The following is a 17128-nucleotide window of genomic DNA, read 5'->3' as shown; positions in this document are numbered from 1 at the left end:
AAGAAGAGCACCTGCGTCTCGGGAACATTTGGTTTTTTAATCAGTTTTGTGATCTTTTTTCGCCGTCACCTTCTTGACATAGACACCCTCTCTCCCTCCCTCGATCACTGTGACTTTTATCTGTCCCCATGACCATCTGTAAACTTCTAACATCCGGTGAGGAGATGAGATGAAGGTGTGTGTGTGTGTGTGTGTGTGTGTGTGTGTGTGTGTGTGTGTGTGTGTGTGTGTGTGTGTGTGTGTGTGTGTGTGTGTGCATGTGTGTTACTGTCAAGCGACTGCTGATTCTAAAAGGGCCAAAGCAGTGGCAGTGAGCTAATTACACCCTGTGGGTGTCTGCAGTTAATGCATCACAGGCTTAAATAGAGACAGGGTAAAAATGAAATGTCAGGTGTTCTTCAGAGAGGAAAAAAACATGCAAACATGTATGTCTGATGTAAATGTCGCTCATCAAACTGTTGTAAAATGTCACGTCTATAGAGGAGCTTCATAATTTAGGTAGTCATGCTTGCAAAGTAACTTCTACTAGTTGTCACAGCTGATTGATCCAGGCAGGGCAAAGGGTTCAGGATTCATTATAGAGTCTTGCTAGTGAGTTAAAGGGATACTTTGGTTCATTTGACGTGGGGTTGTTCTATCCACAGTCAGTGAATTACCTACAGTAGAACCAGGTCGACAGGCCCCCAGTGTGACGAAGCATAACAAAGTACCAGCACGGCAGCTGAGCAATGTACTGCTGTGGACAGGGTCAGCAGCAGAGCCAAATATCACTCTCTTCAAACCAACCAAACTCCATGGGTGAAATCAGTAATTCTATGCTGCAAATACAGGAGTTGCTGATCTGCTGCAGCACTGATCTGTTAGTTTGTTAGTGTTATTATGTGAGTGCTGTTTTAAAAGGATACTTCAGATTCACTGAGGTCACACAATAATACAAACAAACTGAGAGATGAAGGCGGCAACTCCTGTGCTCTGTGAGTTTAATTTACTGATTTCACCCATGGAGTTTGGTTGGTTTGAAGAGTGTGGTATATGGCTTATATAACAATTATTTCCCATCAGAAAAGGTGGTGTAAATGTATTTTTCTCCTCCTCACTGAAAGGATTTTAAATATCATGCTTACCATTCGCCATCAGCAAACTTGGCTATGCAGTAGTCCCCTCGGCGTGCAGAGTAGGATCCTTCCACTGGCGGCTGGGCAGCGATCTCTGTCCTCATAGTCTCCATCAGACTCTCCAACTGGGCTCCTGATAAAGACAGACATGAGTGAGATGGAGGCAAACCTCAATTCACAATTCCAGTGCGATTAGAGGTTTCCTTCAGTTCTTTAAGTTGCATTTCATTACATCACTGTGGGCTGTTTTCATCTCACTTCGACACTGATGTGTTTGCTATTTTGCTTCTATTATGATTTTAATTTCACTCTAAACAGAGAAGTTGCGATTTTTAAGCTGTGATTGTGTAAAATTCATCCAAAATTCCCTCAGCTACAGAGGTATATGATGCTGGTTTGACCGGGATGAGTGACTAACAGAGGTCAGGTCCAAAGACAGCAGCAGCAAATGAACACACCTGCATCTTACCCCTGCAGAGCTCCCTAATAAATACATCAGTATAAAGGAAATTGAGTCTGATGCAACTCTGCAAAGTTTGCTTCTTATGCACAGGTACACTTTTCAGAAGGTTGTTTACGCTTTTTGTAACTGAACGTGAGTGCTTTTCGTGATCAAGTTTCTCCCTTATGTTGTGAAAAAATAAGATTACTTTACTGCATGCTGCAACATGGTTTATTATAAAAAGGTTCCAGATAAAATGCATCACTGCCTTACAGAAGTAGTTCATATGAACAAACAAATAATACATTGACTTCTTGGCAGAGCAAACAGTTCCTCACACAAACTCAAAAGGAATTATAAAGGACTTTATCTTGGGATACGGAGACAAGACGATGTTATTTAAGGATGTTTTTTTCTTTTAAATACTTAGGTGTTAATGGTATGCCACAACCCATCAGTTAAAAACTCATGCTAACCTCCAAACTGCCCTTTAGAGACTGAGACTAAAAATCTAAATCATCTGTGGCTTCTGTAGCTGTTAGCCCATTAGCACCACGCTGCTAATGTTGGTTTGACCCTGCTGGAGCAGCTGGATCGTTTTACACAAAGCTGTATTTCTCCAACGGGCCTTCATGGCCTATCAAGCCATTATATCATGCGCGGCAGACCTATTATGGTGCATTCAAGGCGAGAATGTGGCTGTCGATATGGTGGGAGTTGAAGATATCAGATAGTGAGTCAGTGCTTCATGGAGTCAATGGCTGCGGTAAGTGGCAGCCTGATTTGTACATCAGATGCAATTGGGAAGTTGATTGTGAGCGCTACAAAATATGTGCATCTCCAAGACAGCCACTTCCTGGTGTTTGTGTAATATGTACGGTATATTTATTTGTGTATGGCAGAGTATGTTTATGCATGCATGTCTAGTAGAGTTTTCCTAAGTGGCTCTTAAGTGTGTGTGTATGTGTGTGTGGTGTATGAAGTGTGCGGAAGCAATTACAGCAGCTAGTTTGATAAAGTGGCCCTAATGAAATTCCATGCTGGTATTTTTAGGGGCCATTTTCACAGATCTACCACACAGTTTTGTGGGTAGGCCAGGGTGCTCAGTGATGGAGCATCTTTAAAGGGAAATTTCACCACTTTTTATGTGGGTTTTCCAATCAGTGTTGATCGTAAATGTATTCAACTGCAGCAAATAATTCCTCAGTGTGCGCTATAATAACCCAGTCCTCCTGCTGCACAACCTCTTCCTCCTGCATCCAGAAATGTCCCAGTGATGTCGTTGGTGTTAATGAAGAACTACAGTCTATTTCAGCTTGGATTTCTAGTCTCTGCCCCTGGGTAGTCAGGGAGTGCGTTAGATTAGTATTTTTGTCACCTTAAGCTGTTTTGGCCAATTTTGCTTCAACTGACTACATTTACCAGGGGTGAGATGATTCTCCAAATCTTTCAACTTTCAATTTTAAGGTCAGGATTCAGTTTGATTTAAACAATTGTTTTGCACTGATGGCTATGCGATTGTTAGACTGTCAAGTCTGGATTTGCAAAGATCAACAGACAACTGAGATTTACCTTCAAAAAGGCAAAAACTGGTGTAAAACAGAAACTACTAGACTTAAAACAATGGATGGATGTAGAAAGGGAAATATTTGTAAGGGGGAAACAGACATTTTCCTGAGGAATGTGAAGGAGACCTACCCCAGAAATGGATCAATTTAACTGCAAGCTATATATATTTATACCTGGATCTGAATAAATGTAAGTAAAACATTAAAGACAGCATTACAGAGTAAAATACTCTACGAAGGGACTACTGCACAGCCAAGTTTGCTACTCTACTCAACTAAACTGAATTGGCACCAAGATGAATAAGTCTAAATAAGTTGGTTTCCACAGAAGAGCAGTAGACTATTTGTAAAATGTGAGTATTTGCAAATAGTAGGGAAACACGGTGTTCTCTCACACCACAGAGTCTGTCCTCTCACTGTGCCATCAGTCCAAATGCTCTGACCAGAGAGAAAAAAAAAAGTCCTCAAGCTGCAGCTTCGTGTATTACTAATACACTTTGAATATGCCAGCACTGGGTACAAAACAAGACCATCTGCATGGAAATTTGAGTATTACAGTAACCAAGTTATTGCAGCTCAGGTAAACACATTCTCAGATTTCCCATCTTAACACGATTTCTCCCACTAACCCGGTTTCTTCTCATAAATCCAGAGTGTGTGTGTGTGTGTCTGAGTGTAAAATTAGTAAATTCTGCTTACTATGCATGTTACTGTACTATCAAACACAACAGCTTGGAGGCAGGCAGTGCAGCAGAACAGCCTCACCTCTAAATACACACCTTTCTCTGCTCCTTTACTGCTGTGGTGAGCTGTCAGTAACACCTAATATTATTTATGCTAGTGGGAGAACAAGAAAATATAAATAATGATGCTGTTTTCAGAGGGTTATCTGTGCTGAGACAGCCAAGCAGCTGCCAACCAACAGCAGACGGGAAACCTTCATTAGCACGATGTCAAACTTAAAGAAAAACACCCGCGAAGGGTACGGAGGGATTTAGAGTGTGGAGGAAAAGCTAGTTGGATTGTGGAGGGGGTCAGGGCAGGGGTGGGGGGAGCAGTCCAAACACCTCATTGGCCACCCACTGCTACACCAACTGCTGATGAATGCAGTGAAGGGAATAGGAGTATAAATACACACACACACACACACACACACACACACACACACACACACACACACACACACACACACACACACACACACACACACACACACACACACACACACACACACACAAACACCAAACAGACTCATCCTCTGCGTTTTACAGAGAAAGCACTTTTTGGAAAACATGTCAGATGAATTGCTTCCCATACTCCTCGCCTGATACACACAAACACGCACACACATTCACACCGAGTTGGTGTGGTTACATCATTATGCTCGAGCTCTGCCACAGCGACTTGGTGCAGACTTACTGGAATGGCATACAGCCGTCACAGGCAGCCACCTCCTTGATTTATTATTCTAATTAAAAAAAGTTAGCGTGTGACTTCCTTCTCAGAGTGTACGAGTGTGCATTTATGTGTGTATATTTACACACCAACTTATATATTTATTTCCCTTCCTGGGCCATGTTCTACTTTGGGTCCAGGGAGAACCAAATAAATGACACATGAGCTTTAAGAGGGCCCTACCTGCTATATTTATATATTCACACACGAAGCCCTAATGGATGGAGCCTCTTAGTCTGACCTAATTAACATGGTTTATTCATGCAAATGGTAAAGCAGGACTGACTGTATGGTGGTGCCACTGTGATATCATACATGAAATAAGGTAAAATTCTATAACACCACATCATGAAGAGCTGATACGATGGCCAAAACTCTGCTACTCAAAATCAGCCAGTTCTTTGCTATCTGACAAAACGCTGGACTACAACACCAAGCTGCAAGTTTTTAACGCTGCTTATAATGCAGTAATGTAGGTGCTGCCTCTAATCACACTTCATTCTGCTGCTTGCACCATTCTAAGCTGCTGTTAGAGTTAAAGGAGCCATTCACCCCAACATCAAAAATACAGATTTTTCCTCTTACCTATATATTGTTTTGGTGTGAGCTGCAGATATCAGCCGTCTGTCTTCTCTCAAATATAATGGAACTAGTTGGCACATGGGTAGAAATAGAAATGCTTCTTTCCAGAAATCACGGCTCAGTTACTCAAGATAATCCACTTTATTGATTTCTCGTGGTCAGTTGGTTGGTTGGATAAGTTGTTGTTGGAGATAACTGGGCCTTTTCCACTGTCTTGGTGAACATTAGCTTAGCATTTTTACCAGTGTAAGCCAACACTCAGCCACTGGCTACATCTGAAATGCCTTATCAACACGCTTTTTGGTAGGCTAAAACAGCATGTGAAAGTTATTAGTATATCCAAAACCTTAGTATGAAACCAGCATTCTTAAATTGCATACTATTAACAGGGAAATTGATAAGTTTGGATTATTTCTTACAGCAGAAGTTACATTTTTTGTTATTACAGAGTAAAGTACAAAGAAGACAAAGATATGTTGGGTACTGGTACTGAATTATAGGTACCGTATCTGCACCATACTGGTTTAAATGTAAACTCTACCAAACTTTAGTTAGAGGTCTGCCAAGGAGGACACCATTGATGTTTACATCCCACACTCTGACAAGCACGAGCCACTCGTGAGTACATGAGAGCAGAATAGATGCATGCTTCCTTCTGCGTGGTGATGTGGTTGGTGGGTGTACTGCTGTGGAAAGAAAACAGTTCCTACATGAAACTCCACACATCAAACTCTGCGGATTATCTTCAGTAACTGGGTCATGATTTCTGGAAAGAGACATCGCTGTTGAGCATTTGGATTTTTTGGTGCTTTTAGCCAACTACTTCCATTATATCTGAGAGCATATGCGGCTGATATCTCCAAAACCTGGACACTAACAGCAAAACTTTCTGCATGGGTAAATAACACTCCAGGCCAGAGGGAAAACTTTTGGGGTGAACTGTTCCTTTAGTGTTGTTTTCTCAAGCTCAGATGTTTTGCTTTGAACCAGTTGAAGGAACTTTTTTTAAAACAGATTTTTACTGAAAAATACTAAGGTTTTTTAAAAAAAAGAGCTGACAAGGATTGTACAGAATGTTCCCTGGTACTGAAAAAAAACATGTTTCCTCCAGCTAGAAGATACTGCAGTTTAAAGGATTCATGGTTTTAGGATGAGTCCTTAAATAGAGCAGCTAAAAACATTCTTGCAATGCATATCTGACATGTACAGATACACACAGACACGTGGTTAACTGAGAGAAATGAACCCAAATATATATTTATGGTACTGATGAGCTCCCTACAGTCTGATGCAGTGATATTTTGTGCGGCCCGTGTTACAAATGCTTAGAGATTGGTTTTGTTCTCTCTGATTCTGACTTTGTCTCTGATGTTATTTCCTGTACCTCACCGCAGGCTGATAAAAATAAGTTGGGCTCAGTGTGTGTTCTAGTGTAACTTTTCTATAGGCTGACTTTGTGGTGGTGAGGAAATGCAGCCTAGACTCTATACAGGCTGTGGCTGGGGTTACGCAGTCAAAGGGCACTGACAGTGCAGTGTTATGGATCAGCAATTTTAACAAGCTGATTTATGATCTGCTGTGACCCATAGATTCACTCCAATTACTTCCAAGTCAAGTCCAGTCACACTTTAACAATAAATCCATGTCCATCCAGTGACTGACATGAATCCTGGCTTGTTCATTTTTTTATTTAAAGGAAAAACTGGTTCTCCCAGTTGTAGGCCTCAACCAACCACTCAAGCTGCAGTTTACATCCATGTCTGCCCAGAATGATATAATATGTGGTGAATTTCAATAAAAGGTACTAAGTGTACTTTTTACGCCAAAGGGAAGTTAGCACTGTATTGATTCTGCTTAGAGACGATTTTTTACACAGAAGACTGTTTTTGCAGAAAAGTCTGAGGTCACAGCGAAGACAATCTTTTGGATATATCAACACTTCACTATTTGAATCAAAGTACAGTATGCTCCTTTGTTTAACTACGGTCAGTTAAAAAGCCCAGTAGTTTAGAAAAAAAAATCTTTAAGCATTCCTTAGATATCGCAATCATGAAAGGGGACGGACATGAGGTCATAGTGACCTTGACCTAGACTCTAATTAGTTGCTCACTGGGTCTAAGTGGACATCTGTACCAAATGTAAAAACTTCCCTCAAGGCGTTATCAAGATGTCTTTCACAAAATTGGGACAGACCAGAGATCACAGTGACCTTTGACCATCAATATATAATTGGTGCATCCTTGCGTCCAAGTGGACATTTGCACCAAGGTTAAAGAAATTCCTTCAAGGCATTCAGGACAACCCGGAAACATAATGCTTCTGGCCATGGCTGTTGCTGGCATGGAGTCATAAAAACATGTTTCCTGTTATATTTCTGTGACATTTTCATGATTATAACAATCTACAGTAAAAATTATCAACTCCTGATGCTTAAACTGTAAACAAATCGATGTGTGGAACCATTAGGATCTAAAAGGACGAATTAAAGATACTTTTCTTGCAACACATTGATAGCTTTAGGCCTTCCTGTCTCAGGCAGCATCCTTATAAAGTAGATAACTGACACTTTATTTCATACACCTTTCTTCCTTATGTCTGAGTATTTTATTATGTGCACATCCACACTTGCAAGGTGCATTTGACTTAGTATGCAGAGTGTGGCTCATGCATTATCATTACTCTCTGTTGGGATTTACAGGTCCAATTTGCTGTGCAAGCGTCTTGGACAAAGGTGAACTGGATTTGGGGTTACAAATTCATCAGCAACTCATCATTCACATGTGCAGGTATAAGTCCAGGTGACTGCTCGTCCACAGAGGCATGGTCAGGAAATTATTTGCGTAAAGATGTAAATCATATCACAAGACAAATACACATACAGAAAAAGCAGGCATGTGGAATCACAAAAAAGACATTACTCTGAATGAGTCTGGAAGAAAACCAAAATGAGCTTTACATGCTGCAGGCGAGCAGAGAGAGAAAATCTAGGCCCTCTGGGGTCAATTGAGCAAAGTCTTATGCAAGTGCAGCGTCCCAGTGAAATTCTGAATGGATGTGAACATTAGGAAGGAAGTGGAGCTAGGACACTCTGCATTACAGAGGCAGAATCCTATTTAATGTTGGCATAAAGACAACTAAATATCTGCGTGCAGAAGGGGTAAACCATGTCGAGCGTGAGTGCTCATTTTGTGTTGAAGGGAGAGCCAAAGCGATGATCCAAAAAGCAGCCAAACCACTGACTGTGTCTGATGCTGGCCAATTTCTCTCTGTCTTCATCTCTTTATTCCTCTGTTGTTTTTTTCGGCCTCGTTCTGTAATTTGTTTATACACCATTATGGCTGCAGCTGTTTGTAAATCATATATAATTACATTGTGAATGCCCAGTGCAGAGTGAGGGAGAGATTAGGTTTAAAAACAAGAAAACAATGGAGTCGGAGAGAGAGGGAGAGGGTGGAGAGACTGACAACAGTTTTACAGGTTGGTTATGATCATATTTGATTATATTGTGGCACATGGTGTGTGAGCAGGGACACTGAAGACAGTGAATCATGTGCCCTTTTGCTACGCTTCCCAAGGCCGCACTGAATTCTATTAAGCTGTTTACGAAAGCCATTAAACCATAGAGGGGTAAATAATCACAATATGACAGAGGCAGAGGCCAACAGAGCAATGGCTGCTTATGAAAGTGTTCTAATTTCCTGGCTTATAAAGAACGGAGGAATTAAGAGTCAAAGTGGAGTCTGTCTATGAAAAGGACACCTGCCAGGGAAACTAATGACAAGAGAGGGTGCGGAAACGTTAACCCGGTTGTAACTGACTATAATTTATGGAGGGAAAAAGACGACAACACATAGAGAAGTGTGACACAATCTAACTGATGCTCGTCTTGCAATATTGGATGATGTCGTCGCCTAACAATCATCTGGGGTTTTCTAAACGTCAGATGAACGGCAGTGAGAATAGCCATTAACAAATCTACATCCCCTGAGATTTTTTCAAGGACACACTTTCTCTGCAATAATGGCCAAATTGTCACAGTAGTAAGCACAGGAAGCCACCATTCCAATTTGAAGGACCACCCTGAAGAATTTGGATCGTTTCTGCAATTTTTTTTTTTTCTTTTTTCCTTTGACTTTGGGCTCCTTACAGTAGGGATTTAGTGGACCATCTACTCACTGGTAGATTGGGCCCTGACCAACCTGGCATATTTGATTTGGCAGTTTTTTTTATGCCGGATGCCCTTCCTGACCCTCCCCATTTATCTGGGCATGGGACCGGCAGTTTGGGAATGCACTGGTTTGTGCATCCCCAGTGGCTGGGGAGCAAACTGTCTCACCCAAGGACATTTTAACATGTGGCCAGGCGGAGGTGAGGGTCGCACTGTTGGTCAGTGGTCGACCAACTCCACCACCTGAGCCACAGCCACCCTAGTGGAGAGTTCTTTTTCAAATTCTCCAATTGTTTCCACTCAGTTTTTGCAACAGAAGCTGAGAGAGAGCCCTCAGTATCTACAGATCGAAGCATTTAAAGGCTCAGAGTCTAAACTGACACAGACATTTTTTTGCATAACATTTGTGCTCGTCTTTGAAAATACTACAAAGCCTTTGCTGTGTGCTGTGCCCGACTGGTCAAAGACAGTGTGGACACGTGGATGGTGCATCATCTACCATCTGAGAGATTCACAGGCACTGAGCAGAGCTTTGTGCCTCTGCTCACCTGTTAGTTGGGAATGTTAAATATGCATGAGGTCTGGACGGGCCTTTATCCTCTGGGGTAGAGGAATGGCTGCGTTTCAGGACATGCAAGCAACACTTCAAAGGTAAAAGGCCGCACTGACAGACAACAAAAACACAGGTTCAGTACAGTATGTGCTGGCTCTGGAGGCATGCATGTGTGTGTGTGTGTGTGTGTGTGTGTGTGTGTGTGTGTGTGTGTGTGTGTGTGTGTGTGTGTGTGTGTGTGTGTGAGCAAAGGCACACGCAGGTGCTATGAGTCTAACGCCTCCTGTGGTTGGTCAACAAAGAACCGGTGCTCACCCGGGGATATTTGTACACTTTCGGAAGACACAGTGTGACAAGCAGGGAGCTAAGACAAGAGAAAGGCCATTTACTCCCCATCCTGAGTGATGTTTAAAGTGGTGTCAGCATCTGCCGCGCGTTGAGGGAGGCCACTATAAAAAACAAATGATCCCCCTGCCTGACTAATGCTGCTTCACTCCCACTGGAGAGTGATATGGATTATATCTCATGCAATACCCCCAGCACCACCACCACCACCAATTACCCTGTTCCATTCCACCCTTCCCGGCAGTCTGGAGCCTTTTACAGCAAATTACTGTTTCTGTAATTGGAAAAGCCATCACTGAAAAATCTAAACAGAGACGGCATCTGTGGCTCTCTTTTTGCATCAGTCTCTCCTGCGCCTCTCTCTGCCACCTGTCGAGCCTCATTGACTGCGGCTAATGCCCTGTTTTGATTGTGAGGAGTCCAAATATATTCATAAGATGGCCCCGTGCAACATTTGGGAAAAGAGGACAGGGACGGTGAGCCTGGCCAATTTCGAAGAGAACCCCATTTGGGCCTGTAAGTGGCTCACCACTGCGAAAAGTGTCGTTCAGCCATTCAGCTATAGGTAATAGACCGAGACGTTTGACATTAGTGCAAATCATGCTCGCTAGGATAGTGAAGAATGCGGATGAAGATGCTTATTTTCCGCCTGAAAATCAAAAGCACCCCACCTCAAACCGACAGGTGAGCTGACCTTTTAGAAGCTAACTTGCGTATCTGATTTAATAATGAATACCCTGGGAGGGGGGTGGGGGGGTGGGGGGGGCAAGATCATCCGGGCAGGGTCCGACCTCTAAATATTGCATCTGCTGCAGTGGCAGGGAAGCTGGCAAAGTGAATTTACAGCAGCTTCGCCTCCTGCATCTACTGCAACTTTCATTTACCTACATGGTTACTTTGTTCACTGTTGGCATATGGTCGAATGCCACCACAACAAGGCCTTGAACACCTTTCAACTGAATGAAACATGAGACATAAAAGACCGATGGACCAAGATACATCTGAATAAATACTTCACAGGAAGAAGTCAGTTTCTCTTTTCAGTCCGTTAGAGTATTGAGGCAATAATTATTGAGGTGGCTACTAATTTTATCCAAACTCAATATAAAATTAACACTAATATGGTGCTACAGACAAGCAGCTTTAGCTTTCAGATGATTGTATCCACACAGCGTACGCTATAGAAATTACAGCCATTTTGCCCTAATTTGATGGGGCCATTAAACTATTCAACATAATTATTAATACAATTGTCACATTTAGCTCTTTGTTGCATTTCTTTTGTCTTCGCCTGAAGTGTGAGTTCATCTTTTTTCCCCTCGTTTCACAATTAGTTCTTTTACTTCACTGTTTTAATTGGATGGTTCAACAAAGAACTGACATGATTAACAAAAAATTACTTTCTCAAACGCTTTTGGAAAAAAAAAAAAGTGGTTTCATAACGCACTGGTGTAGGAGTTAATTATCTCTACCCCTGACTGGCTTTGGCTTGATGCCTACAGTGCCAGAGAAAAATATTTCATCCAGAATGGAAAATATAAAAAAAATAAATAAAATGAATAGTTCAGTTGGAGTTGTTCACCATTTCTAAATGTGCACCCTTGTTTTTTTTTCCCCCCATTAAGCTCTATTGTATAAAGTAATCATCACTTGGCTGCCTTGACATGACATCCAATTAGCGAGCCACTCACCATGATCAATATGAAATGCTACAGTAATTCACATGTCCTCTTATTGGAACCAGCACCCTAAATACCAGTGTTACTGTGGTGAGTTGCCTCCACATAATCAGTAGCTGGGCTTGAAAATAAAGATAGTACTGCTGTGATACTGTCAGATCACTGTAGGGAGGCTGCATTGGCTGAAGATGTTGTTGTGTGGGAAAGCATACATTAAAGATAAAACCAACACAAAGAGGGAACAAGTAAACAAGCCAGTAGGAATATATGGAAATTCTCATTTGGCAGAGAAGAAAACAAGCCCATGAAAAAATAAGATTGAAACATAACCTTCCAAAGTAATGGCATCCAATTTCAAAAGAAAGAAAATGGCCTGGTTTGAAGTGAAGCCAGAGAGAGAACAGCTCCCCGTCTGCCTTGCTCCATTGGTAACTGGGTCCAGCATCATTAGGTGATGAACAGCTGCTGTGTGTAAAAGGTAGAAGTGTGAATAATGTGGACGGAGTGGCACCTGGTTGGGGGGAACGACTCCACTCATTATGAGGCTGTATGGGTGCCAGGAAACAAGCACTAGACAGGATGTACCGCCAACTGCGCTGCAGCTGAGGCTTGGGGTTTGCAGAAAATGTGTGTTTGTCGGTCGGGGACGGGCCTAACAATCCAGTCCCACGGAGGTGACAACTGAGTGAGGACCAAATTAGAGGGAGGCTTCTAGCTAGGAGAAGAAAACCCCCGTAGGAAGGTTGCCCAGTGGTACAGTCTGCAGGCCAGGACAGCCTATGAGGGCTGGATCCAAGATGTCTGAGAGCTATAACTAACTCAGACACAGGAATCGGGTGTGTATGCAATAACAATGCAAAACGGGTGACAGGAATCATGCTGTGGAAATCCATAAACCCAGTGGTAAATGAGTCCACAATGTGGTAGTAATGTAGAGAAAGTAGTATAACCAAAACTTGGTGACCACAGTTGTCCATGTACACATCCGTTTGGGATTATAAAGCTGCCTTTAGGTAAACAAATAGACCTGTACTTGTATGTCTTTGATTTATAAAGACAACTGAAAAGTAGCAGAGCATCCAATACACAGGTTGCAGCCATTACAGCTATGTACCAAGGAAGACTTCTGGGCTATATTTAGTAAGTTTTTAATTATGTCGACTCTCCTGCATAGTGGATAAAGCAACAACAGTGTACAGCACAGAGTCACTTCCTCCCCCTGTGCCTGGAGTGGCCTCTGTCTTTTAGTGTCCAAGGTCACACAGATCTATGCAGGTCCCCCTCTGACAGTAATTACATATAGCCTCCGGAGAGAGAGCTACACACACAAGGAAAAAAAAAAAAAAAGGGAGAGAAAAGAGTAAAGCAGTACGAGGAAGAGACAATGTGTGCGGGGAGAAAAGTGAGACAATGAGAGATAAACGCATACAGCAACAGATAAAGACCCTTAAAATAAACTGAGGATTAAAGAGCGCAATCCCTCAAGCTTCTCAGTGACTTGGAAAAACCCATTCCTAACGTGAAATTAATCACTTATTGAGCTTGTGTAAAGATACCCATATATGAAAAAAAAAACCCACGTTTAAGAGTAATTAAATGTGAATAATTAAAATGGGAAAAGGGGGCAAAATACAGAGCGCTTAAGGTCCCCCAGAGAATAAAAGATATTACAAACTGCATTTTCTCTAGAAAATATGAGAATCACTTAGAAGATAACAGCATAAAGATTTTTTCACGGGCCTATGTATGTATGTTCATTTAAGTTCAACAACAGCTGTTCAATCGCCACTGCTCTCAGCAGACCACAATAAATAGTAGATAGCCAAAACTTCCACGGTCCTCTTTTTTACTGTACTGTAACAGATGTGCTGTCTACTTACTGTATGCTATTTACAGCATCTGGTATCTCGCACTACTGGACTGCTCATCATTACTGAATTGCTGCCATTGACCTCAAACTGAATATGCTTATATCACTATTAAGGTAATTTACATCCATCGTTTTTACTTTATGTTGCTGTCTGCATGGTTTCATTTACTGTATCTCATTCTCGCTCGAGTGCAATTTTTATTGTTTCTCTTGTCTTTTAATCCTATGAAACACTAGTATTTCAAAAATGCTTTATACCTCATGCTCCTTATGGCTCATATCATCCTGCTACCTGGAATATTTCACCGCTTTCTGGTCTCCTCTTGCTGCTGTGACACTTTAATTTTCCTACGTCGAATCAATTAAATTCATCTTATCTTAGTGAAGCAATGGTTGAAACAAGTCGGTGCTTAACGGCAGACAGAAAAATGACTTTCTCAGCCGGTCCCAGCTGTATTTTAATCATTTTTGTTTCTATAAATACACTTATCTTTCATGATTCGTTTTACACCCACAATAAAAAGCGGTGGATTATTGAAGTTAAGTAAATGGGCTCACACCGATCATCATTATGATGTCTAAAGCAAAGCTGTGGCAGTATAGTTTTATTCTCTCATTCAAGTTACTTCCAATGAGGCTTATTCCTGGCTTCTGAACTGAACATCAGGTGCAAGACAGACCAGGGCAAAGCCAGTTAAGACTTGCACTTCGTGTCATAAATGTGCTGCACCTCAAGGATGGTCAAGGAGTACTCAATGAAAGTGTTTACTCCATCTGGCAAATGGAGTCCGGGCTGCCAAAATCACTGACTGAACTCTGATCTTAGCCAGTAAAACTGTTACAGAAGAGGGAAAAAATGACAAGGTGTGTTAGTGACCAATCCAACTTGTAGCACAATGTGGGACCGGCATCAGAAAGATTCAACTCTGTGGAAAGCTTAAGAGGACAGATTTTTCCACTGGTCTGTAGTGCTATTTATGCACCTAGATAGTTTTGGTGTGAGTTGCTTACTTTTGGAAATACTGGCTGTAGAGACATCGGCCTTCTCGTAAATATAATGGGACCAGAGCTGCAATGATTAGTTGATTAAATTATTAGTTGATATAAAGAAAATGAGTTGCCACCTATATTTATCATCTTTTAATTATATGTAATTTTTCAACTACAAAATTGTTGCTGGTTCCGGTTTCTGAAATGTGAGGATTTGCTGCACTTTTCTTATCTTTTATGACAGTAAATGCAGAGTCTTTGCATTCTGGACTGCTCAATGGACAAAAGCAGCAGGTTAAGGATGTGATACATGTTTCTCATTATTTTGTGACAATGAGAAAAAATAATCATTAGTTGCAGCCCTATAATGAAAAAAACAATGCTTTTACATTTACTTATACATTATAATACTACAGGGATAAACAGAACCGGTGGACAGAGGAAAATGTTTTTGATTTTGAGGCAGTCTTTAAAATTAGCTGTTTGAGGTGTGGTTGTATTTGAATGCTAACAAGCAGGGTAAGTCTTCATGCATGCCTCTCAAGCTGTATAAACACTGCAAAATGTCAACAAAAATGTCAAGTTTAAGTGCCACAGAATTAAACAGCAGTGATGTTCACAACATTGCATCCATCTACTGCTGTGTCTAGTTTAAGTTAAGTGTTTATGCGTTTGCTTTTGTTTGGAGTCAGTGACTTGACAGATGCGATTTGCTAGAGGTCAACTGGTATGGCCAAAGAGCTGCACCCATGGGATGAGAGCGATCATAACATATACATAAAATTTCCCACCATTTGCAACATTAACTGTGGCACACATTATCACCACTCGATCGTTAAATGTGAAGTGTTATGTTGTCATAAGTTGCAATCACAAGCATATTTATGAAATACAGCCTCTGCTTCCAGGCTTATCTGAGCATATAAATTCCTACACTTCAGAAATTGGGGGAAAGGGAAGAGAGAGAGAGAGAGAGAGACAGAGGGAGAGAAAGAGAGAGGAGGGGGGTGGAACATGTAATGCTATTGCAAAGCACTCAGCTTGTATGATTTTACAGGCCCTAACACTTTGATGTGCTCTTCAAGGGGTTGGTATGACTTAATGTAGCTTTGAGGAAGCGTCAGCGAAAATGAAAGAGACCAAGGGAGAAAAAGAGATGGAGGAAGGCAGGGAGGGGCAAACAACGTGATAGAGAGGGAGATGAGGCGAAGGAGGCAGGAGGTGAGCACCGGTCAGGTTTTACCTCCCTGCTGAGAATAACACTTTTTTTTTAACACTAGCACGTAAGCCTCTTGGTGGAAGAACACGGGCCAATTAAAGGGAAAAATAAATAAATAACAAGGCCCCAGCATTGCTGGATCATCTAAAATCAAGCTTTTATATGAGAAAAGATTAAATAACTCACAGCTCTCCTGTCAAAATACACTGAGAGCAGCAATATAAAAAATGCAGTTTGTGTACAATTTCTTTAAATGCAACACTTAAGTTGCAACTGAGGAAAAAGTTGTAAATGCTTTGCATATTGCTGTTTCCCCAGGTCCCCTATATATATAAATATATATGGAAAATTATGCTAAAAATCGATAAAAACACTTTATTTTCTCTTTCATCTGTAGCTCAAGCACTTTATGTTTCCCAAAAACCCCTGCAACTCCCTTAGATATTTATAACATTAAAAAAACTTTACTCCACATTTGCTTGTACAGGTTCCCTGCTGACAGTAAGTGATACTGAAGGCATTAACTCCCGCCTCAGGTTAACACGTGCCATGTACTGTACATTTCAACCTCTTCCCAGTGACACGTGATTTCGATCTGTGATAAAAATCTTCCACATAACCTCAACATCACTCCTGGCTTGCAGGGCAGTGAAGCTGAGGTAGCCAGAGGTGGTGTCAGGGCTTTAGATTTGAATCTACAGCTCAGGGCAGGAAGATGAATAGCAGATTGTTTGTGCACACTTCAAAACACCTGGAGGTCTCAAGAAACTGGGGAGGAAAGAAAGGCAGGGGTCTTCAAAAGAACAACTGGGGGCCAAGTGCTTTCCGCACTCATATGTGATTGGATTATTATGGTGTGAGTGATGCGCAGGCTTAGATTGGCAGTAAATGAAGGCAAATTAATTAATTACGGCGGTGAGGCAAATTAAGAGGTGGCCAAAGTCAATTTCATGGTCTCTGACAGGCGACTGCCAGTGAAGCCAGATGTGAGGGGCAGCTTTGAGAGGAAGACCTCTGTATCCCGCGCTGCTCCTGCACACAAACTGGCAGACGATGAAGGGACAGTGATTGGCATGAAGGCTTCAGATCTGTTCCAGCCAGTTTGTGAATGCAGGTTACGGTGTAATTGTGCGTTTTTTTTA

General features: G+C 41.7%; 1 protein-coding gene across 1 annotated transcript in view; it reads right to left on the bottom strand.

The window, feature by feature from the left end:
- The window catches only part of snd1 (staphylococcal nuclease and tudor domain containing 1), a 216982-nt gene that overhangs the window by 34735 nt on the left and 165119 nt on the right, over window positions 1-17128 (bottom strand). Inside the window, exon 19 of the mRNA XM_084710587.1 lies at window positions 1125-1248. Coding sequence (XP_084566713.1) covers window positions 1125-1248 — 124 coding nt within the window. The remainder of the gene's footprint in view (window positions 1-1124; window positions 1249-17128) is intronic.

This window comes from Lutjanus erythropterus, chromosome 22, assembly GCF_056507025.1.
Source record: "Lutjanus erythropterus isolate fLutEry1 chromosome 22, fLutEry1.hap2, whole genome shotgun sequence".
Lineage (NCBI taxonomy): Eukaryota > Metazoa > Chordata > Actinopteri > Lutjaniformes > Lutjanidae > Lutjanus > Lutjanus erythropterus.
This window is presented reverse-complemented; position numbering and strand designations above follow the sequence as displayed.